The sequence below is a fragment of the Hylobates moloch genome, unplaced genomic scaffold, assembly GCF_009828535.3.
Source record: "Hylobates moloch isolate HMO894 unplaced genomic scaffold, HMol_V3 SCAFFOLD_1, whole genome shotgun sequence".
Taxonomy (NCBI): Eukaryota; Metazoa; Chordata; class Mammalia; order Primates; family Hylobatidae; genus Hylobates; species Hylobates moloch.
In genome coordinates this window covers 150,669,834-150,696,508 of record NW_026652276.1, presented here as the reverse complement: position 1 = coordinate 150,696,508, position 26,675 = coordinate 150,669,834, and the positions used below count along the sequence as shown (strand labels likewise).

Here is a 26,675-nt window from a genome sequence, read left to right as displayed (position 1 = left end):
AATGACTGTGTTAGGCTCTAGCTTCTGTAAATGTCAGTCATAAACAGCAAAATATCAGCAAAATCCACTAAAATCACTAACAATCCAGAACATCTCAATGCAACTTCAGCATTATTTGCTCTGCATGTAGCTGTATGTGATTTTAAGATTAAAATGGCATAGTTAGGAATGTTCTGTGGTACAACCATATGTGACTTTTTATGTGTTTTCTGTAGCCCAGTTTAGATTATGTCTCTTGAAACCCAACTATGTGTTTATAAGGCAGACCTCTTATTGCATGTTTGGTCTCCATTAGGGATGACAGGCCAATTTTTGGAAATCAAGACTTCTCTCTATTATAGTGTTAAACTTCAATTTTTACATTTTGTTTTTGGATGCTATTATATTTAAATAGAAATAGCAGGTGTAATGTTTATACTGTGTTACTCAGCAGGGATAGTGGGCTCAGAAAACACTGATTAAGGATAAGTTCCCACAGTGTGGCATCACCTTGACAAATTCACATCAGTAATGCCCACAAAGACTAGTAGATTCAATCCTAATGTCAAATGAATACTCATAATAAAAAGTATTTCCCCAAGGGACAATATCCTCATGACTTATGACCAACAAGTTCTAAGAAACCAGATTATAATTAGATGTATCATGGCAGAATATTGACTCAAAACCATGCTTATTAGTTACATGGTTTGAGTGTTTAGTAGCATGAGGCTAAGATGGCTGACTAGATCTGCCTCTAGGGGACTTAAATGTGGCAGGACCACCACAGACAGCCTCAGATGTGACCCCAAACCCAACATGACGTAAGTTTCTGGACTTTCTCTTTAAACTTTAAGGCCTGAAGCATTAGTATTTCAGACTTCATAATGTATAAGAAAAAAGCCAAATGATTATCATACAGTTAATTTTAAAAGCCCAATTAAATATCTTATTTCTTCCCTGAATATTTCTCCATGGAAGGCAATAACCTTATCTATATATCTCTGTTTCAATTTTTTCTTCATTCTCTGTCCACACAGATCCCAAATAGATTTTATTATTTTGAACAACTAAATTCTGGCTCCAGTTTTGTATTCCTACCTAGAAAAGCAAAGCCTGCAGTTAGCTAAACCCTTTCTATTGTTTGCAAAGTTCTGCTTTTTAAGTTTGTCCCCTGGAGGTCTCATGTTCCATGCCAAATAGGTTTTCAAAGTATTTACCTAATAATTCCTAGGAAAACATTCTGCTCCTAAGAAAAATAATACTTACTACTTACAAATATAGGAATTCACATGCCTTTGGTACTGAACACCCTCTCCTCAAAGTAGACTTTAGGTGGGCATTGACAGTGTTCACTTTGACAATGTTCACCTTTGTGCTCTGTCTGCATTTTCTCTGACTCCAAAGCTAACACACACCCCTTCTGATGAATCCTTCATTAAACAGATTAAAGTAATTAATTATATTATAGTCAACTATGACTAATCTGCAATCTATTATATATTTTCTAATTTGAGTTAGCTCCCCAAGAACATGAATATTAGGGCAATAATAATAGCCTTTGAGACCTTACTTGGTCCCCACTAACTCACAGTTTAATCCAGTATGTCCTAATTTCTAAGCAAAGGCTGACAAACAGGGTGATCAGGTGTGTGTGTGTGTGTGTGTGTGTGTGTGTGTGTGTGTGTGTGAAACAAATACACACAGGTGTATTTATTTCAGGAGCCAAAAGACTGCATTTACAAAATATATTTGAGATGGAGATAGTTATTAAATTAAGGCCAAATTGTTTCCATATGGTAAAAATACTTCTTTACTAGTAAAAGATATTTTTATAATTTAAGAGGTTTAAGATGGTTTCAAAACTCGTTTCTCATCACATTTCCAGCATTCATGAGCCTTTGAAACTTAAAGCCAGAGAGGAGCTTATCATTTGACAAATTACATAAGAGTTCCAGAATTTAATGTTATGTCGATTCTTAAAATTGGCCATTATTCACAAATTATATTTATCACATGCGTTCATGAAAATCAAGAAAACTTTAGAATATGGTTCTCTTTATATATATTCCTTTATCTAATATTAACGACTCACAGGCTATAACTACCATCTGCCCTTTCTGCCAATGGTATATTTATTAATGTATTTTAATAACAATTCTAATAGTTTTCATTTTAGGTTAAAATGTGTTTGCCTACCACAACTATACCTGCATTTTTCTATGCTTGCTTTTCACACTAGAAAACAAAGACCAGTCAGTACTCTAATTGCCCAAGGGTTGTAAACAGACATGAATGATTCCTTAAAGCACCAATCACCATTAGGAAAAAACAAACAAACAAAAAAACCTGTTTTCTTTTTCTTTTTCTTTTTTTTTTTTTTTTTTTTTGAAACGGAGTCTTGCTCTGTCGCCCAGGCTGGAGTGCAGTGGCACGATCTCGGCTCACTGCAAGCGCCACCTCCCGGGTTCACGCCATTTTCCTGCCTCAGCCTCCCGAGTAGCCGCCACCACGCCCGGCTAATTTTTTGTATTTTTAGTAGACATGGGGTTTCACCGTGTTAGCCAGGATGGTCTTGATCTCCTGACCTCGTGATCCGCCTGCCTCGGCCTCCCAAAGTGCTGGGATTACAGGCGTGAGCTGCCGCGCCCGGCCAAAATACTGTATATTTAAGGCAGTTTATGCATTTTCTAATTCTGTGCTGCACTCTCAGGATGGTGGGCTGCGCATTATTAGCTCATTCCTTTTATGTTATATTACTTAGTTTGAAAATCAACTTTTATTTCAGGTGCCATAGTAATTTCTCACTGTTGATAAAAATGAGAAAACCTTGAACAGAATACATTTAGTTTAAATTAAATAGAAAAGAAAAGAGGAAGGTAACTTTAGCCAAGAATCAATTTAGGATTGTACCAGAATATTTAGTTCCCTTAAAAAATACAAAGTATTGCTACTTCAAATGAAAATTTCTTGAGAAAGTCTAGCCCTTGTTAAATGAAATGTTTGTAACAAAATAAACTTTCACTATCAATGTATCAGAGTCCTTATTACTCAACATTCTTACCAATACTTGGTATTGTTAGGCTCAATTTTTGTCTGTCTGCTGGGTTTAAAATGGTGTCTCATTTTGGCTTAACTTTCAATTTTCTGATTACTAATGTGCTGTAACATATTTCATATGTGGATTGGACATTAGAGTTTCTTTTCCATCACTTGCCTATTTTCTTTTGCCGACTTTATTATTGGGTTGTCTTTTCTAACTTATTTTTTAACCATTATTAATATATATTCTGAATACTCATTTTTGTTTGATTAAATTCACTGTAAATGCTTTCTCTCAATCTGTCATTAATACATTTCCCTTTTTAAAAGTGTCTTTGCACAAAATTATATTATTATATCATGTTTATCAATCTTTTTCTTTATGATTTGTGTTCTTTTATGTCTCATTTAAATCAATTCTTTACCTGAGAATTTAAATGTATTCTTTGACATTTTTTCTTGTAAAACTTTTCAAGTTTGCTTTTTGTATATATGTTTAATCTACTTGGAATTGATTTTCTGAGTAGGAATGTACATGTATATGTGTATGTATAGTTTAATACAAAAAATAAGAGTTTAACATAGAGTAGCAATTATCTTAGCACCAGTTATTGAAAATCCTCCCTTCTCTATAGTGCTAGTATTGATGTATGTGGGACTATATTCCACATATGTGGGCCTAATTGTCATTGGTCTATTCTGTTCTCTTACCTAGTTGTCTATATTTGAACCAATAATGTATTCTCTTTTATATAGCTTAACAAATAACTCCTGAAATCTGATAAGGCACATACCCTCATTTTAAGCTCCTTCAAAATTATGACTTTTCTTGGAATTTTGCTATTTCATGTAACTATAGAAGTAGCTTGTCAAGTTAAGAATAATATTAACACTAAATATTGATTTTTTCTATCCATGGACAAAATGTATCTCCCTATTAATTTTTTTCTTTATTGTCTTTTATCTATGACTTCTTCAATTGAGGACACTTTACTTGGTTTAACTATCACTCAAGACTATTTTATTAACATTATTTTAATATTATGTAATATGGTAATGGTTTATTATATTACATAATATTGAAGTGTGAGAGTAGGCCTGTGTGTGCCAACACTCAGTTATCCTAGATTGCAATGCTAAGAGAGGTCTAAAATCTGCTAATTTTAGCTTTTCTTCTTTCTCCTTTATTTTATAAATTCCACTCTGTCTTTTTTTTTTTTTTTTTTTTTCTGGAAGATTGCCTGTTTCTAGCAGAACCCTTTCCTCCTTTCTATTTTTTTTTCCTAGTCTGCTGCCAATGAACTTTTTAGAATTTTTTTCTGAGATAAAAGTACATTTATTTTGAGTATGAGGTTTACAACATACTAATTAGCTACTAGTTGTTGATTAAATACTGTGCACCAGTGTTTGTATTAGACACTCTAGGTTTTCCCAGCAACACTACTATTAGGGATAGATGGTAATCACCAGTAGATAGATAAAACTGAGGATAACATGCCCCAGATTATGAAATTAGAATGCTGTGTAGTCAGGATTGAGTCCGAATCTATGTTTTTTCTCCTAGCACCACCCTGCCTCTAACACATAACAACATTTTAACACTGAAGTGTAATCAGAGACAATGCTGTACAATTCTAAAACCAGACAACCTGATTCTGAGGCAGGATTTGCACCTTTCCCTAACTTTGGGGCCATAGAGCAACTCCTGTGCCAGAAAGTTTGTAGGGAGGGAGAGTGGCTAGGTAAGTAGGAGAGACAGAGATACCTGGGGGACAGAGCTGCAGGAAGCTTTCAAAGGTGGTTGTAGTGAGCTGAATAAAGCATTTCCAGTATGTCGGAGCTGCAGATTGAGGAAAGGAAATAAAGAGAGTTTTAAGATATTTAGCCTGGTCTGCTGCAACATGTGTTTCTATAACAAAAATTAAATGTGATTGGTACATAGATGATAATGAGTATAAAGTGATGTTGGTTCTTATGTGATTTTTTTCTAGTCATGGGGAACCAGAAGAGTAGAAATACAATAATAACTTTTAGTAATAAATGGAAAAGAAAAAATCATCAACCGGGCTGCTACATTGCCAACAGGAATCATTTGGAGTATGTTTAAGAAATTAAAAACTAGTATCTGCATCCAGTGAGTTGCTTATCTCAGTTCCTTGTGCCCAAACTTGTTATGCTGTAGGCTCATGGCAGGGGGCATTTCCTCCAAGCCCACCTAGGCTGCAGCCCCGCCGCAGAGCTCCAGTTCTCCCAGCAGTGCCTCAGTCCCTATCACCCCTCTTCATTGTCCTCTCTATTGTTTTGTGCATTTGTCCATCCACTGTGGCGGCCTCTGGCCAAGCTGAGCTGCTGGTTTTTTGGAGAGGGCAATCCAACTTTTATCCCCACTTAACAACTGTAAATATCAATAATAATAATATTATATGATAATGATAGTGATGATGGACATGGTAGTATAATTACCAAATAACATAGGCTTTGAACAGTTTGCTTATAATCCCATCATCTCATAAACTTGTTATTTAGAGTACATATTTAACAGAATATGAATTTTCTCTGAAATGCAATTATTGTGTTACTGCTGCATACCTGTACTGTTACAGGTCTATTGTTTCCTTCATAGTGTTCAAAAATTATAAATAATGGACCTTACTTACTTAGATATTACTTTTGGGTTTCTCAAATGGATATTAAGTACAACACCACTATAAACTGCTGAACACTATGGGTTATAGCTATAAGGGTTATACTTGGTTCTCTTTACTTTGAGTACCAGGGTATTTTTGTCTTCAGTAGTCAGATTGTGTCACCCCAGTATCCATTATAATACCTAGGAAATTTATGTTCATTCTAGGCTTTGGGAAGATGATAAAATGATGTAATGTGAGTTAATCAACTGCACAATGGCCTGCTTTCCTATATAGTTAAAGTAAAGCAAAATTATACATGACAAATGATGAGCTGTGATATGAATCTTCAGTTCACCGCTCACTGTGGATCTAGTGTATACCTTTAGCATATGGAGCTAAGTCCAGTCTAGATTACTTGCCTTGTGTAGTCTGATTGCTTGAGTTTCAGTTCTGGATGGGCCACAGTATTGCATGATGACTTTTGTCTGGTTATTATTTCCTCATGTCCAGATCCTTGTGATGATTTGCAGAAAAATGATTATTAGCTGTGTCTGTAATTGCCTGTGGGTGACTTCATGTGCCAAGTCTTCACTACCAGCATTTCCGAAGGGCTTGGTTTCCTTCCAAGCCATTCATCAATTGCCTATCGCCAAGTTGTATATGCCTTGAGGCATGATCATTCAGTCAGGAGCCTCTGTAACTCTGACTGTGCTCTGTACTTTCTCTGCAAAATTAAGGTGATGGAAAAGATCATATTCTACTTGTTCTGGCAAGAAGGGAAGAGGTCTAAACTGAAAACAGGGGCACAACCATGGACCCTCATGTGCTCTGTCACACTGTTAAAGAGTATCCCTGGCTGCTGAGTATAGTGGTGTGTACCTGCAATTTCAGCTACTTGAGAGGTTGAGACAGGAGAATCACTTCAGCCTAGGAGTTTGAGACCAGCCTGGGCAACAGAGCAAGACCTGGACTCACCAAAAAAAAAAAAAAAAAATTCTCCTTGGCTGCCACATCTCAGGGATTTTTTTAAAAGCTATTTTCCCGTAATGTGGATATTGTTTGCATTTCTGTCTTGATCTCAGTTATCTTCCAGCAATAAATGCCTGAGATGTTATTAGAGTTATCTTACAAATGATTATTACAGAAGGATAGAAAATTGTATTGAAGGATTAAAACATAAATTAAGAAGAAAAATAACTGAGCAATGCCCTTATTTTTTTTCTTAGAGAAGCATCACACATTTTTAAGACATTTTTTGGAATCACAGAGCATAACTTCTCTTCCTGGGCCATCGAATCAAAGCATTACCAAGGGAGCATTAACAGCTAGGTGTGCCTGGCTCTACAGCTCATGGGTGTCCTGTCCAGTGGCTTGCTGCCCTCTCTGGTCATGCCCACTTTGTGTGAACATTGAAGGCCCTTCTTCCCAGGAGCCATTGGAAGAACCAGCACTTGTCAAAGCAAATCATATTTGTTATCTAAATATGAGGAAACTCTTAAAAACAGAACAAAGTCTAACACATTATAAGACAGATTTTTTTGAAGTCCTGCTCTGAAGTGTAACTTTTTCCACTGCTACATTAAGAATTAGCAAAAGAAAAAGATGGTGAATTATGCATTACATACTATATGCGTTATATACAATAAATTACGCTTTATATACTACAAAGAAAGAAGAAAGATGCAGAAAATAAAATGAAAGTTAATGGGTAAGAAATGTGTGCTTAAGTTGGGGCAAGAAAGTCAAATTTTGATTTCTGTAAAAGAAAACAAAGGCTTCAATGAGTATTATGTGAATGGGTGACTCAAGAACAGGCAATGATTGCTGAAATGAGGGAAATATCATCTTAAGCAACTAGAAAGGATGTGCGAAAGCATTGATATACAGACAGGATACAGTGATTTTGAAGAACCTAAGTAAAAATGAGAGCAAGGTTTTCAGAAAAAGCAGAATAAAGGAAAATAAACCCACAACAGTGAGTTGGAAGAACTTTGACCAGTAATCTATTTGATAGTGGATGTGTTTTGAGGATTATTTATGACCTGTATTAGTAGGCATTGTTGTTATGATCATAGGAAAATCCTGGAAAAGAGAGTTTTTGGAATGAAGAGTGGCCGTGTTGTCTAATGTGTCTTCTTACCCAGGTCACCCTATGTTAAGAAGCTTAATTCCGGAAAATTTTAAATTGCTTCTGGATACACATAAGAACTTCTGGCAGAATTTTTCTCATCTGGAAATAAAGTCATTGAAAATTTTTACAAATCAAGTTCTTTCTGTTTTTTCATTTATCTCAAATTTTCTAAAACTGATGCTATATTGGCAATTCTGTTAAAGTTCAAAATTAACAAATTTTATTACCAGAAAGGCTTATATCATGATTGTCTAAACATTGTATTATTGGCACAGATTCAAAATTCAAAATTTTGAGTATTATTTTAATCATTCTCTTTTCTATCAACTGATTTGAATCACATACATTTAAATGTCTGAAGGCCAATATATTCTACTATGTAATGATCTACATAGTTTTGAGATGTTACAATAATTCATAATTCATTTGAAAGTGTAAAAAAGAGTACTTTAGTTTTACCCTAATGGCTAAATATTTAAAATACTGTTATGGGGCTGGACATGGTGGCCACTGTAAGCTCAGCACTTTGGGAGGCTGAGGTGGGAGGATTGCTTGAGTCAAGGAGTTCAAGCCTGGGCAACAAAGCAAGACCTTATCTCTCAAAAAAAAAAAAAAAAAAAATAGCCTGCCGTGGTGGTGTGTGCCTGTAGTCCCAGCGCTTGAGGGGAGAGGATCCCTTGAGCCTAGGAGGTTGAGTTTGCAGTGAGCTATGATTACACTACTGCACTACACCTGGGTGACAGAGCAAGATCCTATTTTTTTAAAAAAAGTAAATATCTGTAGGTATTGAAATACAAAGGTAGCCCCATTATCATAGAACTTGATAATCATGGGTTCTCATTTCTCAACCCCCATATTGGTTTAAGTTTTTTTGTTCATGTAATGCTATGTGCATGTTTTGAGTGAAGTGCATATTTTAAATGAAATCAAATGCCTGAAGTTTTTGAGTATTACATCTGCTGAGTGTTTTCTCCCTAGCTTTTGAAGGGGATAGCATTAACTTATGTTTGTGGATTCCCTGTTAATTAGCCCTTAGAACCATTTAGCTCCTAGATTTTAGTTTCGTTTAACTAGGCCTCGGTTTTTGAAGTCAACGCATAATTATTCATAATTGAAATAATGAAAAAGTATTAACCAGGCATGGTGATGCATGCCTATGTCTCAGCTACTCTGAAATCACGTGAGAAGATTGCTTGAGCCCAGGAGTTTGAGGCTTTAGTAAACTATGATTGTGCTATTGCATGGCAGTCTGGATGACAGAGGAAGACCCCACCTGTAAAAAAAAAAAAAGGAAAACGTAAAAAATTTTACTTCAACTAGGGTTTTGAATTTAAAATAACTAAACTTGGGTTCCAAAGAGTCCCTTCTGCTTATAAGCAAGTACCATTGAGAATTTCCTTCAGACATAGCCAAAATAAGACAACAGTCCCTGCTTCATTACAAAAAACAGATTGTTACAGCTTCAGGTGAAATAACTAATGTTAGCTTATTGATTTTTAAATAGACTGTCCCTGCCATCTGGAGAGAAAACATTAGTTGGGGGGAACACATTGTTTACTGAAGATATTCCTAGGTTCGAATTAAATGACAAACACAGACGTAATTCATTGTACCTAATGAAGGCTCTGTATTTCATGTGAGTGTTGTTATCAAGCTTCGCTTCTCATATTAAAATGTCAGATTTGGCTTTATAAAAAGAATATAGCAAATAGCCCAGCATATTCCACCACCTTTCTTGTTCATTATTTCCATATCTTATTTGGCAGTTAGGAATCATTGAATCATTGAATATAAATGGTTTGTTTAGCAGCCTGGAGAGTGATATTCATATGATGAAAATTTCCATTCTAACTTTTCATATTTAATTTATGTATATTTATTATATATATTTATTTTTTCTTTAAGAAACAAAGCAGACTAATGATTTTTATATTCTGTTTTATAATGTTTATAGCTGATGTTAGTTCAGCAATACAGAACTCAATTATCTTAGTTCAGAATACAGAATTTTAAGTAGTCCTTCAATCATTTAGTTCTAATTTATGTATTAATATTATAATCATAACGACTACTGTATATTGAGTGCTATTATGTTATCATAATGCTAGGAACTTTATATTTACCGTTTCTAAATATTAAAGCTATACTGAAAGGCAGATGTTAATATCCCCATTTATAACATGAGAGAATTGTGACTCAGAAAGGCTAAGTAACATATCCAAGTTGTACAGTCCTGCATAATAAGTGGCAGAGACAAAATTCAAATCAAATTCTGTCTCAATCCAGGCCTCTTATCCATACAATAAGCCACATTATTTGAAATGTTATTGTCTTAGTCTGTTTTGTGTTGCTATAATAGAATACCACAGACTGGGCAATTTATAAAGAAAAGAAATTTATTTACAGTTCCAGAGGCTGGGAAATCCAAGAGCATGGTAAGGGCATCTTGTGAGGCCTTCTTATTTTGTCATCCCATGGTGGAAGGCAGAAGGGCAAGAGAGCATGAGAAAGCAAGAGATGGCTAGATTTGCTTTTATAACAAACCCATTCATGATAATGACATTAATCCATTCGTGAAGGACCTAATCACCTCTTAAAGGTCTCACTTCTCAGCACTGTTGCATTGGGAATTAAGTTTCCAACATATGAATTTTGAGGGCAAACTATACCAGTTATATAGTTCTGTTTCATATAAAAGAGATGCCATGATTCTCATGAATCAAATTTAAATTAATATCTGAAGCCAAAGTTTCCACATTTTCCAGAATATATCTCTCTGATCTAGAAAGTATATGATCATAAGGCCCTTCCTTCAAAAGGCTTAGACCATGTAGGATCTCTTTAAAGCTGAAAAGACAGCCTTCAACTTGATGAGAATGTAAGGTGGAACTTCTTTTTATTAGAGCTTTGATGTTCTCAGAGTGTCTGATCAATGTGTTCTGTAGAAAAACTGTAATAGAAGCCAGTATGGCCATTAGACAGAACCAGGGAGACCCTTAAGAGCATAGAAACAATTGTTAAAATTATTTTCAGTAAAAATAGTTTCAGTATAGAAATGGAAATGTTTTAAGTAAATTCTCTGGACTCTCGAATATCTAATTCCTTGTGTTTAATTATAGGAAAATAAAGCATAATATAATTTATAATATCCATGTTTTATATTGATAATATGAAACTTACGTATGGCTATAATTTTGTCCAGAAAAAACATTAGATTTGGGGAAGGGTGGTAGGTGGAATGGGGAATGATAATGCAGAAGATGGTCAAAATTGTGTGCCTGACATTTATTTGTGAAAATAAGTATGAATGGAAGTGTATAATTATCAAATGTTTTATCTACATTTCTGTAGATTCATATATATCTATTCAACCAACATGTGGCTTTGCCAAGGAGCTCATCTTTGGAGAGTGTTTTGGGGGATGAAAAGGATTTACTGCTTTTAGCTCCAGAGAATATGGTGCACCAGCAAGGGCTTCTATCTCCCTTCTGTGAGCTCACCAAATGCAGAGACTGTTATATTGGATATAAGGAAAAAAAAATACAAAAGTAGGCTGCTTATAAAAGAGAGTGATGCCTAAAATAAAGGCATTGAAAGATTGAAAATAAAGGGAAAGAAAAATATCTACCAGGCAAATGTGAATAAAAAGAAAGTCTGTTGTAGTAGTCTTGAGGCAAAAGACATCATAAGGGACAAAGAAGGACATTATATACTGGTAAAATGTAAAAGAATTTCCCAAATGAAAAAGAGTGAATACAAGAATATCATGTTCAGAGACATGGAAAAATGAAAAATTTGTGTGGGTAATATCCAGTAATTGTGTCTGTTGCATGATGTTTGCAAAAGAAAGTTAGGGGTTAAACTCCTAGGTCAGGTGGTTGTCAAAACTTGAGTGGCCTTAGAATGTGTTTGCCTCTGTCCTTGGCACTGAAATAAGAGAAGTCCTGAAATAGAGAAGATTCCATAACCATAGGATGTATGATATAAACTTAGTGATATGGCCAGTTGTAAATGTTTGTATTTAGTTATATGCCGTTGCTATAAATGCTCTTGATCTGTCGAAACATAAGTAAAATATGTTTTAGGTACTTGCTATTTCTTAAATTCAATAGTTCACACCCAACTGGATTGAACTGTGAAGTCAGAATTGAATTGCAGCATTAACCAAAAGTTGTTGCTATTTTCAGAGGCAAGCTTTCTAGAATCCTCTTGATTTAACTTGGTTATAGATCATGGTGTGGTATACCACGTTATCAACTTGATTTTTGTAGCAAGAAATAATGCAAAAAGCTCTGGGTTGACTTTTGGTATCTGCTACAATTATGTTAGCAAGTAGTAACTTAGTCTTATCACAGCTCTCAAATGTAGTATGTATTTCAGATGCTACACACGACAGAATTTTTGGTGTTCAGAATTTCCAAGTTGATAAATATTAAATGTGCAGCTACATAAGAAGGAGACTTATTTTGTGGAATAAAATAAACTTTTGATTCATACCAAGTAGTGAAGATCAGAATGCTAATCCTTAACTGGACTTCTAGAATTTTTTAATTTTCATAGCCCTGTAGCTAAAAATAGTGTTTTCTTGAAACAGAGCTTTCCATTAAGTTTCTGATCCTGTGAACACCTTGTATGTACATGGCTTAGTCAACATAGGATGGGTTAGTCAGTGTTAACTTGCATTTCAAAGTAGACACTGTTAAATAAAGAAATAGTGCTTCATTATTCAGCATGAACCATTACGTGTCACTTAGAGGAAAAGCAAGGATTTCTAGTTGATGTGTACTGATACATTCAGGCATATGTAGTACATATACTAATGCAAAATGATATTAAGTTGTTTAGTTATCTTATATGAAACATTAGTTTTAGGGTCACAGAAATACTGTTTATATAAAGTATAAAAATTGTGTTATAAGTTTCTCTAGTGACCTTTGAAGGGAGGCAAAGTTGGGTCTGAAGCTGTAATATATTTCTTCTAGAATTTTGAGTGCAAATGGTGTATTCAGTGAAATTCATGAGTTAAAGATAGAGCATGAAGACATTAGCCAATGCAGCTCATAACTAGAGTTTTCTGGAAGCTCTGTCATGACTACAAGGTTGCTAGATTCATTACTGTAAAGCAGAGTTACAAACACATTTTTATATTAATTTATTGGTGCTGATATCTGCTATAAATGCCTCACAAGAAAGATATTTTAATACTTTGTTCATTCAAATTGTACTAGATAATGATGGTCACACTGAGATCATTTCTGCTACAGTCTGATGCCAAGTCTTTTTCACTGGTTGGTCTATGTTGTGGGACAACAACAAGGCAAAGGAAATGCAAAAAGTGAAAGTGCGATTAAACTGCACTTGCTTTCAATGAGATTCTTTATTCAGTTATACACTTAGCTTTTAATTATGGTTTATTTTTGTTATTAAATTAATATTTTAATAAGAAACTATAAAAAATGAATAACAATGAAATATTAGAGGTTGAATAGTATATTAGTGACTTACTCAAGATCAATAGTAACTTAATAGGTTCATCTGAAGAAGGAATCATTTATTCATTGCAGAAATATTTATTGAGTGACATACTATGTGCCAGACATTATGCTAAGCTCTGGTGATACAGCAGAAAGAAAAATGAGCTATTTTTTCAAGTTGATGCATGAAACTTTTTATAACTCTGAGTAAATAATTCAACATTTAATCAATTATATAACTTTCTTTAGAATTTATACAGTTTCTTAGAAAAACAGATGAGTAACAGCTTTTCAACATTTTAATAATCATGAATTAAAGGTCCATAGAAGGATATTTTTAGTAACCAGTTATAGTAATAATAGCTAGTATTTATTGAATACCTATTTGCCAGGTATTATATAATTCTCTATCATCCTTATAACAATCCTGAGAAATTTATTATTTTGAATCCATGCTTATAAGTTAAAATTTAGGGAAGATTTGAAGAAAATTTAGTTACAGAGTTTCTTATCAAACTGTATAGTAATCACCTTGATTGTATTGCTTCTAAAACTGAAAATTCCATGAAAGTAGAGCCTGTGTCATTCTTGTATACATTTATATCTTCAGGGCTTGCACTGTGGCTGTGAAATAGTTGATATTCAATATATGAAATAACTCACTTTCATAGAAAAAATAAACTTCCCTTGATTCTATCAAAAGACCATTAAGTTTTACTTATCTCTAATTACAGGACTGCACAGGGCCATATTGATTTCTCCTCCTGTGCTGGCTGCCTTGAGCGCTGCAGAGAGGGGCTGATGTGCAACTGGAAAACACTCAGAAAAAAATAGAACCTGGAACAAAATGGCTGAGCAGGGAAAAGCTGTGCACACATGCCCATCATCTTTAGAGTACAATGCTGCTCTCATTCGCAAGCTAGAGGATCCCTTTCTTAACAATCCACCTTAGTCTTTCATACTCCGAGTATTAATAGCCTTGTTCTTACCTAGCCTTACCTAGTCTAATTATTTTCATTTTTAAAAATTGTTCTCTAAAAATGTTGGCTAATTTGAAATCACACCAAAAGATACTTTATTCTTTTATATTTTTGCTATATAATTCCTGCTTTTGAAAGGATGATCTCATCTTATGGTTCTCAAACTTTATTGTGCATCAGAATTACTTGGAGGGCTGGTTAAAATACAGATTCCTTCCAGAGATTCTGACTTAGTACTTCTGGGGTAGGAACCAATAAATTGCACTTCTAGCAAGTTCCCAGGTGATTTTGATCCTCTGTAATCCTCTAAAAATACAATAAATCTTGGCTCAACACATCCCATTTGAAGGGAAGAGTTATTTTCAATCACTGCAAGGCCAATGATTCTAAAGTTTTTGTTGTTGATGATTTGTTTTGCTTTCAAATGTAACAGTCTCCCTGAAATTTCAATGCCAACATGATTTCTCAGACCCTTTACCTGCTATAAAATCTTTCCTCAGATGAGGAAGATTTTCTCAGAAGACCATTTGTTATCTAATTAGGCTTTCTAAGTGGGGAGAAATCACTTGTTAATTGAGTATCCCTTGTTCACATGGAATTGATGCTGTTCCTCTAAGAAATAGAAAATTCAGATAAATAAGGTCTTCAGCTGGAACAAAAATTAGGACACTGTACTTTCCCCTCCATCCCATTCCTTGGAGGTCTAAGGGAATCAAGCTCACTGACTGCAGGCAAATACATATAGTTTTATTGCTTTAACAATAGTTTGAGGAATGTGAGGTTGGGAGAAGACGTAAACATCAATGAGTGAGTGAGTGAGTGAGTGAGTGAGTGAGTGAGTGAGTGATTGGAGGAGCACCAGTTATTGGTGAGTAATTTGCAGCATACTACAATTGTAGAGCACAAATTCGGTATTTGAGGTAATTAAGTTTTAAATCTTACTTCATTTAGATTCCAGAATCATAGGGTTTGTTAATACATGTGAAGTCTCTGCTTAATTACAGATGAACTGATGTTATATCGTTGTGGTAGAATAAATTGGGTTACATTACCTCCCTTGCTTGTTTCCAGTTATCAACTGAGATTGATTTTAGAAGAAAGCCTATTATAATCCAGAAAAATACAACTTGAACTCCGTAATCTCAAGTGTTGAAATCCCAAAAGATGAAAATATAATTCTGAAAAAAATAATAATTCTTTATATTTATTTACATTTTAAAAGGGGGTTTATTTGAGAAAAATAACAACAAAACAATATGCTGTACATGATAAAATAAGAAATAATAGCACGTATTTTTACAAGCAAAAACACTCAGGTATACTAGCAACAGTCACACCAGTATAACAGTTATGATGCAGACAAACCGTGTTTATAAAGAAATTGGTCAAAAATGGAAATGTATAAATGCATATCACTGTGGTTAATAATTGTGTGCACCCAGCTTTATATAACTGTAGTCATCTTAAATTTCCTGATGAACAAGCGAAGCTTTTTGGCAAGATGGATCAAGAAATTCAGTGGGTCACCAACACACATGTAGTTACCCAAAGAACCGAGATCCTGATAAATTTTCTTTCACAAATGCAGACATACAAAATCTTTCATTTATTGAAAAAATTTCGACATGTTTGGGTTCAGAAACAATGCTTATATGTAAAGTCAACGTTGTGATAATGCACTTCTCGTGGAATCAAATTTCTGATGTCCAAGGAATTCAAAGAGAAGCCTGCCCTAGTTCTCAGAGAGAAACCAGTTCACCTCCTGTGTTTGTTCTGTATGGGTCCCCGGCAGATCGAATGGTGCCTGCTAACATTGAGGGCAGATCTTCTTCACCTAATCCACTCAAACTCGCACACTAATGTCATCTGGAAGCACCCTCACAGACACACCCAAAAAATGCTTTAATAGGTTTCTAAGTATTTAATCCAGTGACATCTAAAATTGAATCCATAGGTCCACCCCTTGTCAACTTGGCTCCCATAAGTCTCTCCTTAACCATACTTAATTTCCAAATAAAGACTGTAACAGCCACCTAACATGATGCAACTAACATGATGCAATAATCCTGCATACGACCAAAAACTAATCCCTTCCCCAGAATTCAGCTTTCAAGATTTCATATTTGAGATTTTAATATTTCGAGATTGTCATTTTCAGGATTGTAGACATGAGAGATTTTAGACCTAAGGGATTTAGACCTTAGGGATTTTGTATCTTTTCAGATTTCAACATTCAGGATTATATCATGTGGGATTGTGTCTTTCAGGATTGTGATCCAAATCCATTTTAGAAAAGGTCATTGTGAGCTAGAGGTCCGAGGATATTTCTGGAAATATTTTGGTGCCATACAGGTTTTTTAATACTTTTTTTTGCTTATATGTCTGCATAAAAAGAAATGGGATTATGATAACTTTGAAATAACATTTTACATTAGGATTTAATTCCCACTTTCATTTACTATTAAATTGAGAACCTGAGACTTTTGGCCCTTGTTACTTTTTTTACCTTTTTCTTTGACCTATATGTATATAAAATATAATACTTGGATTAGTTTCCAATAAATGCTTATTTAATTGAATTTGAATTTATTATACTGAAACTTTTTAAACTACCCACCTACCTAGCCTGACATTTGTATTAGCTTGTTATAGTTCTTGTAATAGAACATATATCTTTTTCCCCCAAATTAGTAAACTGTAGTTTTATAAATACCCCAAAAGAAACTGAGTCACATTTCTTTACTAACATTACTGAGATGATGTGAGAAGAATTAACTCAACATTCTTAATAATGGAAATATAGTAATCAATATAGTTGATGGTTGTTTTGATGATACTTATTTTTCTTCTGAGAAACAAGTGGGGTTTTTTGTAAGTATCCAATGTCTTTTCACTCAAATATTTTTTTCATTATCAAGAGTTAAATAAAAGAGAAGATGGCTAATGGAAAAACATACTGCAAGAATGCAGGGATGAAACGTAAATAAACCTCATGTTAAATAATGGTCAAAATGAAGAAGACACATTATTTACAGTATTTTATGTGGAATGCCCTTTCCTGGAACCTTTAAGAACTAGGATAATTACTAACTCAGTCTTCTGGAGTTTTATTCTGTTTTTTATTTTTTATTATAAAAGCTGAGAGATCTTTTTTTTTATCAGTTGTGGTTTGAAGGTATAATTTAAACTTAAAAAGACAAAAGATGCATAGGCATATTATATCAATATGGTGATTTTGTTATCCCTTTTGTATATTCATCATGAATTTTTGTATTCTGTTAAAAATCACTCTGAAACAGACAGTGGGTCCATTTTTCATCAGTAGATCATATTAAATTTTATTTGGAATATCTCAGATAATGATTTGTATCATTTTGGTAAGGGACAAGATGGTGAGACTGGATAATATAAATGCTAGACCAATATGGTTAGTTATTAATTACCTGTATTTCCTTAAGCTACTGTCTTTAAAGCCTGACTCCAATAGTGAGTCCTTTTGTAATCAAGCCTCCTTAGTTTCCTCATGAGTGAATTTCAATTATTGTTTTTCTTAATATAAGAAGTTCTTGTTCTGATCTCACCACAAAAAAAGTGGTAACTAGCTGAGATGATAGATTTGTAGCTTGATTATGGTATTTATTTCACAAGTTATAGGTGTATCAAATCATCAAATTGTACACCTGAAATATAAAGAATCTTGATTTGTCAAATATACCTCAATTTAAAAAATGTTCTTTAAATAAATGTTTTGTGGAATAAAAAAAAAGTTCTTCAAAAGAAATCTTATATCTCCAAATGGAAACAGGTAAAAGCGGAACTCCCCTGGTTCCACGGAGAACCTTTTTTTGAGGAAACTTAGGCAACTTGCAGGTACCCTATGTCATGAGGCAGAGTTTGAAAACTACAATTGACTATCTCTAAATTTCCTCCCAGGTGATGATAGTTACTACTTCAATACATCATCCTTAAGGAAAATTATTAGGTCCACACTGTTTCTATCGTTTGAATTTTACACATAAATTTTGTAATCAAAAGTTTATTTGTAATATCAGATGGAATCAGATCGTTGTTTTTTGTTTTTTGTTTTTTCCACTGACAGGAACATAAGATTTTGTTGTGTAGCTTAAGTCAAATGCAGTTTGGAATATATATTTTTTAAAAATTGTAACTTACATATCCAAATACAATTTTTCAAGGAGTATTCAGTAGAAATTAATCTGTGAAAGAAGAGGAATTCAGCAGTGGCTTATTTGATGAATGATTTAACATGTTTATTTCTTCCCTTTCATCAAAACTCTGTGTCCCCTTGTTTGCCCCCTCTGACTTCATACTCTGGAGTTGACCAAGCTCCCTCTTCCATTGGACTGTTCTGGGAATTTTGAAATAATCTGCTTTTTCCTCTCTTTCCCCTGTTGCTTCCGATGCCTTAGAATTACATTTTCCTCGCTGATGTAGTTTAGAAAAGAGAAAAGAGCTTCCATGACTAGTAGATTATCACTTTTGGGTTTGCTCTTGGAAGTGACAAGATGCTAGGATCCCTCTTTGGAATGTAAAATTTATCTCTTATATAGAACTGATATAAATGTGCACCAGAGACTATAAAACTCTGATACTATCTACTGTACTGTATAGCTGAACGCCACAATGTGTCTGGTAATCTATTGACTATCATAAATGCTATTTCTATAGAAAAGTTAGGAGGTCCATATTTCGGGCAACCAATGTATAGCTGAACGCAGAGCAGTCATAGTTGAGTACTAACCATATGATTTATCCATCAACAGGTGCATGTGCTCAGAAATTCTGTATCCATAAGAAATCAGAGTACTTTCTTTTCCTTTTGCAAGTAAATTGAATTTAGCCTGAGAGGCTGAGGGGAAATTTTCACATATAAGCCACGGTTTTGTGTTTTGTGTTTTGTTTTGTTTATAGATATAATACTAACTGGATGGGTGCAATAAAATTCATAGGTGGTACTAAGATACAATAGGATTTGTGAAATGGACAATTGTCTTGCATAAATAGCAAGTAAAAAATCAAGCCTGTCCTTCATAAAAATTTTATTCTGGGGTGTGCTTGTTTTCCAAAACTACCTCTACTAAATCTCCTGTTAGTCCTGAAACTAGAAGGCAGAAAAGCTTCTAGTGCTACAGCCAACTGCAGTGTAGCCTGAGAAACAGGCAACAAAAATAGAACACCAGGATTGCTGTGCGTGGGTGAGGCAGAAACCACATTATGAGCAAAAGCTTCCAGTATTATTTTAGAACCAATACAGAGCTCTGCACTTCTCTCCTCTCTCTTCCAAAAACACATACTACAAAAATAAAATGAAATGAAATGTATGTGCATTTGCCCCCTTAGAATTATGATTCTTAATTTTTTTCTTGCCTTCCTTTCTTTGGAAGCAAATCGCCAGTATGGAAACACAGTGTGTAAAGCAAGCTTCGAGGAAGGAAAGAGTTAATTGCTTTTAGGGCCCTGCAATAGAGAATTATGGTTTGAAAGATAGAGGCTGGACAGCTGGGTTTGCTGGGGTATTTTTAAATGCATTAATGCAGGCTCCAATCACTCGGCCATGCTTGACCTATTTTTGGCTCAGGCCGACCATTGTTCTATTTCTGTGCCTGTGGGCCATGCTGTTGTTGATTCATATGCAAATGGATTATCACTCGCTTTAGCCAACTTGAGCTGAGAGAGACTGAGAAAGGGGGAAGAGAGGCACAGACACAGATAGGAGAAGGGCACCGGCTGGAGCCACTTGCAGGACTGAGGGTTTTTGCAACAAAACCCTAGCAGCCTGAAGAACTCTAAGCCAGGTTTAATTGGTTTCTTTTTCTCGTGGGTAGACTTAATAATTTTCTACGTATTCTGACAAAGAAATAACCCCGAAGCACGTTCCTATTTCCCACCTGCTTGTAGTTTCCGGGATAACCTAAACTCCAGAGAGCTATAGCATCCACTCTGTCCTTTCTGCTTTGCACACAGGTTGGTAACATGGGAAAAGTGTCCAGGTCTTTTTAAAAGTGGATGCCCATTTGAGCAGAAAGGAAATCATTGTCGAAGTTGATCCTCTGCTGCTTCTCCTCAGGGAGGAGGGAGAACCAGCGAGGGTAGCTCCTGGGGCCGGTGCACTGAGCAGTGATGAATGTTTCATGTAGCTGAAGTAAAGAGTGACTGGAATATGCTGCAGACAATTTACGAGAGTGACTCCTGTTTTTCCTCAGATGGGGTGGCTGGACGAGAGCAGCTCTTGGCTCAGCAAAGAATGCACAGTATGATCAGCTCAGGTAAGATCCTCTTTCATAACTGAGACGTTTTAGGTTTGAAAGGGGGCTGGCTTGGGAAATGCAGCTAAGAAAAGCACCTCTCTTAAGGAAATTGCTGCTTTTTCATGTTGATGTTGCTATTTTCTTGGTGCGTCTGTAGGGTTTAACTTAGATCCCTTCCATTACTGTTTCTGTGCATATTCAGTCTGCTTAGGGACAGCAGCTTCTGAATGAAATTGCAAACTATTGCTTCTGATGAAAGATGAGACTGAGATAAGTAAAATGTAGTTGGGGGTGTTTTGCCTTTACTATGCAACTAGAAAAAGGAGCTCTGTACTGATTGTAAGCCTATTCTAATAGGACTTTAAAAATCAGGTAAGTTCATATTGGGGCGTCAGTTTAAATTGCAGCCCCACTAGCCTGACGATTTTATATTTACTCTGTGCCTACAGAAGCACATCTATTTATAGACCTACCTTCTAATGTGTTTGCTACAGAGTTATAAAGGCAGTTTTCTTTTTTCCATTATGTGGCTTTTCCTCATGAGCCCCAAATGAAACTGTTTAGGATGAAATAAAATTGTTATTAGCAGATGCTTATTTTAATTTTCTTCAGAAACATGTGGGAAGTCTAGCATTGTCAGGCAGATGTGATGGCATAAAACACATGTAAATGTGTTAAAAGCAGGTGCGGCATTTTAAAGGATAATAGGAACAGATTCTAATTTCTAGTTTCTCAAGGAGATGAGCTGGTGGGAGATGGAGCTTGTCAGCCTTGTCAATTTATACTTACTAAATGAACATACTCTCCAGGCAGTATCACTTACGTGCAATTATTGCCTTTCATATTTATTTCCTATGGCTATTTCCTAAAGCTTTGGGAACTCTTTGTTTCTGTCCTCTTCTGAATGTTTCAACCTAAAATTGGCTTAAAGTTCTCACTTAGATCCCACTTCCCATGTGGGCTTAATCGTAATTATAGATCACCGCCTAGATTTCCATGATAAGAATGCCACATAAAGCAGTGTTTACTTTGTAGAGCTAGGTGTGAAAGAAATATTCCACAGGTTGGCATGATGTCTGTTTTGGTGTTAATACACCTTCCCATATGGGGATCTATGTTTAAAGCTAGTTTTCTTTAAACCTTGGTTAGTTATGATAATTTTAAGATCCTTCTGTTGACCCAATCTTTTCATGGAATCAGAATAAAATATCAATTTTGCATAATTTGGTATTTATACATTTAAGTGACAGGAATTATGTTAATGAATAGTGCCTGCTTAACAAAAACAAACCTACCAGAATTTCAGTACAGTTTATTCTTATAGCTGCAAAGCTGACAAGGGCTCCAGGAGGGTTTAACAGGTATGTCTCTAATGGGACTGGTCATTTAACTTAGCATTTTATTTTTAAAAATTTGGATGAACCCTTTGAAAATAACTATTTTAGAAATCTTTTCAGCACTATGCTTTATCCTTTTAGTCCTCACTTCTGTGTTACAAATTTGATATTTTTTTCATATGGTAGAAACATACATGCCTTCCAAGTAGCAAGTGTCTGCTGAAGCTAAGGCTGGCTACAGGTGTTTGCAAGCTTTGCTTTTTTCTCTACATCTTTGATAATCACATACAACTTTACACCCATTTCAGTAGAGATTGTCATTTTCCTAGCATTTAATGGTTTGTGTAGAAAGCAACAAGATTTTCAGACAGGGAAGTGCTTCAGGCTGTCCATGCTTTTGCCAGTTCTACAAGAAGCAACATTGAAGCACCAGCTAGCTATTAAATGAAAGGTGATGTAGGTTAACATCAACTCCCAAAACCTGTCTAGTATAAATACATAATCACTAAGTTCTATTTATTTTTAAAATTTGAAGCATAAAAACAATTGCAGCCTTCCTACCATGCCATATATTTCATATATGTTCTTAAATTTAATTCACCTAGTCTTTATTGTATACTTCCTGTGAGGCACTGGCTCTCAAAGTTGGACTCACCAGAAGCACTTTACAAAATATGATACCTAGATTCCACTCCCAGAATGCCTGATTTAATTGGTATGGGGAACAGCCTGGGGATTGAGGTTTTTAAAATCTCCCCACCTTAACCTTCAGCAAACTGAGATTCCCTGCTGTAGGGCTAGGGAATGGATGGTGATGCTGGTGAACCACTATCAGTAGGGTTTGTCCTTTGAGTTAACTGCTAAATTAGGGGTATGTTTGTCTTAATTTAGCTACAAATCTTGTTCAGCTCCCTTTTGGACCAGTGGTCTGGATGTGATTCATAGGCTTAGAAGCAGAGTCTTTGGATTTGAAAGAGAGATAGGATGCCTGGCAGCAGTGCAGAGGAGTGGAGAGAGCACTGTTCTAGGAGTCAGACACTCTGTATTCTAGCATGAGCTCCAGTGCTGGCCGATTGTGTACTGATTTTTTACTTATCTTCAAACTGAAGAATAATGATGTCCTCCTGCTTGCCTCTTAGCATTCTTGTGAGGTTCAAATGTATCAATATGTCTTTAAAACGTATACTCACTATTATAATTGTTGTTTTTAGTAAAATGAACCTAGGATCTTGGTTTTCAATGCCATGTTCTATCTTGCTGAACAAGCCACATGAGTTACATTGTAGGTCACATGGGGGAAATGATTGTTTGTTTTGATAATCAATTTGCCTTAGTTATCTTATAAATCAACTATTTATTTTGTTACCTTGGTTTGATAAGAGTTAAGATCTTTCCTATGCAGATTATCACTATAGGTAAGAGTAGGGTGTGTATGTGTGTGTGTGTGTGTGTTCTCTGAAATGTCTCATTATGTAATAAAGGCAAAGAAGTTGCACAGTATGTGATTGAACAGTGAACCCCAATGGCAGATTTCTTGAGATTATTTTTAAAACATTGGTTCTGTTGTGTAATTTCTTTAGCAACTGCTTTAGAGTTCCCATTTGTTGTTCTAGTTATATTGGATATTATGCACTAATATTGATGGTTTTTGTACACAGCTCTTTATATACTATTGGAATACAAGTGTTTTTTATGGTTTTTTTTTTTTTTTTTTTTTGATATTGACTCGGCCAGGCTAAACATGTTTGGTAGAACCAGGTTCTATAATATTGTACTAATATATTTTAGTTTAAAGTTCTATAATATTAAATCTTAGAATTCAGTATGAGTGACACATTTTGTCAAGTACATCCCTACTTTTGTGGCTTGTATGGGCCAGGGTAAGTGATAACTGTGGCAGAAAGTGAAGCATGTACAAATATTGACTCAGGTCACTCTGCAGGAGCTGGCAGGATTAGGGGTGTTCTCCTGTTGCCAAGCATGTTGCTTAACACGTTGGGCAGCAGAGCTGTCCAGACAATATTGGAACAATTATTATGAAGGAATTTCCTAGAGTTTGTACAGAAGTAATGTAAGATATATTTACAATAAGGAAAGCTCATATTTTGGCCATCTATTCTTATTTTAGGGTATAAAAGAAAAACATTTAAATCAAAATCCTGAAATTCTTTTATATATCTTCACCCTTTTTTGAATCCTTTTGTTCCTTAGTGTATGGTGTTGAGGGGAAGGGAACATTTTAGATTCAGTAGTCACGTCACTTATGTCTACTTGAAAAGCAGAATCTAATTATGAAAATGTAAGTCTGTGAAATGTTCCTGTCATGTCAAGAATCACTTCTGGTATTCCCCATAATTACTGTTTTGCCATTCTCTAACTCAGGTTATCTTCACTTGCAAGTCTGCTATCAATTGAGATAGATGATAGGTATCAATCAGAAATATAATTATAAATGGGCTCATTGAGAATGGAGACAAGAATGAGTATTTCATATTTCTAAGGATGACACAGGAGGCATAATTATTGTTATGTCCGTTAAGTAAGAAAATTCCAATAAAACCCCTTAGAAGACTGAAATTAATCCAAATTCTGAATTCAAAAAATATTCTAAATGATGATTTCAATTTTGGAGGTGAGTAATTTTAAAATGTGCCTCATAATTTCTCACTACTGATAAATAATGAAGTGAGCCCAAAATAGCATGTCAGCCAACAAACACTCCTTCCACCCCTGTCACCCAATATATTCAACAGTAACTGAGCAAAGAAAATGATAAAACCTAATGCAACATACCTCAGAGGCTAACAGCCAAGGAAAAAATGGATGCAGAGGTTCTTTGATCGTAACAGAGAGACCTGTCTCCTGGGCTGTCTTAGAATTTTACTGGCAAGTTGACCAGTTCCTGAGGATTCTCACTAAGATTCCCAAATCTGAAGAGAAGAAAACTGAGTAGGTATCCTCACCATTTTGGGTTGTTCTTGTTTTCTTTTGTGGCTGAGAGATAGTAGAAATGAAGGCTTCAGAGCAGCATACTAAATTGGGAGAAAGATCGAGCCACAGCTCTTTGGAATGACGTACCTTTCACCAACTAACCTTAGAGATTCTACCAAGAAGAATATCATCAACTCATTGAACCCATGGAATTAGACGTCTTAGTATTGCTTCCTACAAATAGAGCACCTTACATAAATTTTATGTAAAAGAAAGCTGAAAGGTGAGATGATGAACAAGAGAATGAGATGAGAAAGGAGATACAGATCTCAGGAAATGAATTAAGAATGGAAAATCATAATGATTATGGAAAAAATATTCATTAGAAATAGAAGAAAACAGAATAGGCCCAGGTAAAAATCTTTACACATAAAGATGAAAGGTTTGAAGAAAATCAGAATGAATGAAAAAGGAAAATAGTTAGACAAAGTAGAAATTCTCAAACATGAAAGAGGCTGCTTGACAGTGAAAGCCACACAGTGAAGAGATGAACTTAAAACAAACAAAAAACTAAATTGAGAAGTAGAGAAAAGATATCAAAGTAATGAGGGAGCACTGAATGCATTTAAACAACTATTGGATTGTGTTTATAGGGCAGAAAGCAGATATTATAAAGTAGGGGAATGTAAAAATATTAATAAAGCTGGCCAGTGTGAGGTGTTAGAGGTGAGATGGAAGGATGTGAGAAATGCTAATATCCTTCCCTTTCTGAGCAGGGACAGACTCCCTGCTGCTTAAAATAGAAACACATACTTAAAAAAAAGATTCAAAGCACTGATTTTTAAAAATAGTTTATTTAACCTTAAAGAGGTCTTTTTGGAAATAGTATCTCTTATGTTAAGGAAGTATTTAGTACATTTATAGTTCCTTCAACTGCAGTTTTAAATCTGCTTAATTCAGTTAAATTTAAATTTAAATTCAGTTAAGTTTAATTTCAGTTTTTAAAAATAAATATAACATCAGTGATATGTTCTTATTTTTATAATTTTTTAAATCTATCCATCCATCTCCTGAAGAATTCATATAAAGATAGGAAGAAATAAGGAAACATGCTGTGCTGTGTTTGGTGAAGAGGAGGGGCTTTTTCTTTTAGCATCATACCTCTTTACAGTGTATGATTTTTTATAATAGGCATGTATTCTATGAGAAGTGTTCGTTACACACCCCCACACAAAGCTACTATGTCAAAATACTAACAGTGATTAATTGTAAGTAGTAGGTATATTAGTTAGGTTGTTTTCTCCTGCAAATAAAAGAACACTCTAGTCAAAATGACAGACAAGTAGGACATTTATCATGTGATAAAGTAGTTTGGTGGTTAGGCAGCACCAGGTAGTCAAAAATGGCAGCAGCATTCAGGTCCTTCATATAGCCCCACTCTGCTGGTCTTAGCCTTGGTTGGTGTGATCCTAAGATTGGATCCTCCAATGGTCACAAACTGACTTGTAGCAGTTCCAAGCATTATGTATATTTATGCATAACAAATTGCAAAGACAAAGGTTGGATCCTCCAATGGTCTCAAGTTGACTTGTAGCAGTTTCAAGCATCTTGTTATTTATGCATCACAAATTCCAGAGACAAAGAGGAGAAACTGCTGTCTTGGCATCTCTTTTAAAGGAAGGAAATCTTACCCACTTCTCCAGCAAATTATCCTTTATACTATATTGACTAGAATAGCGTCACCTGCCTATTCTTTCACTTGTTTTCCAGAGGAGTGGGACCCATGACTGAGCTGGGAAGGCAGGATACCTAAACCTGCTCAAGTTTCTATTGGGAAGAACAAAGAAGTAAGAGGAATAAATGTTAGCTAGGCACTAGCAGTATTTGCTACAACGTGTATAT

The 26,675-nt window shown here is 35.0% G+C and overlaps 1 protein-coding gene across 5 annotated transcripts in view; it reads left to right on the top strand.

Moving 5' to 3' along the window:
• The window catches only part of HDAC9 (histone deacetylase 9), a 945,763-nt gene that overhangs the window by 390,808 nt on the left and 528,280 nt on the right, over positions 1-26,675 (top strand). For all 5 annotated transcript variants that reach the window (XM_032759782.2, XM_032759765.2, XM_032759867.1 and 2 more), the window contains one exon: positions 20,461-20,523. In XM_032759782.2, coding sequence (XP_032615673.1) covers positions 20,461-20,523 — 63 coding nt within the window. The remainder of the gene's footprint in view (positions 1-20,460; positions 20,524-26,675) is intronic.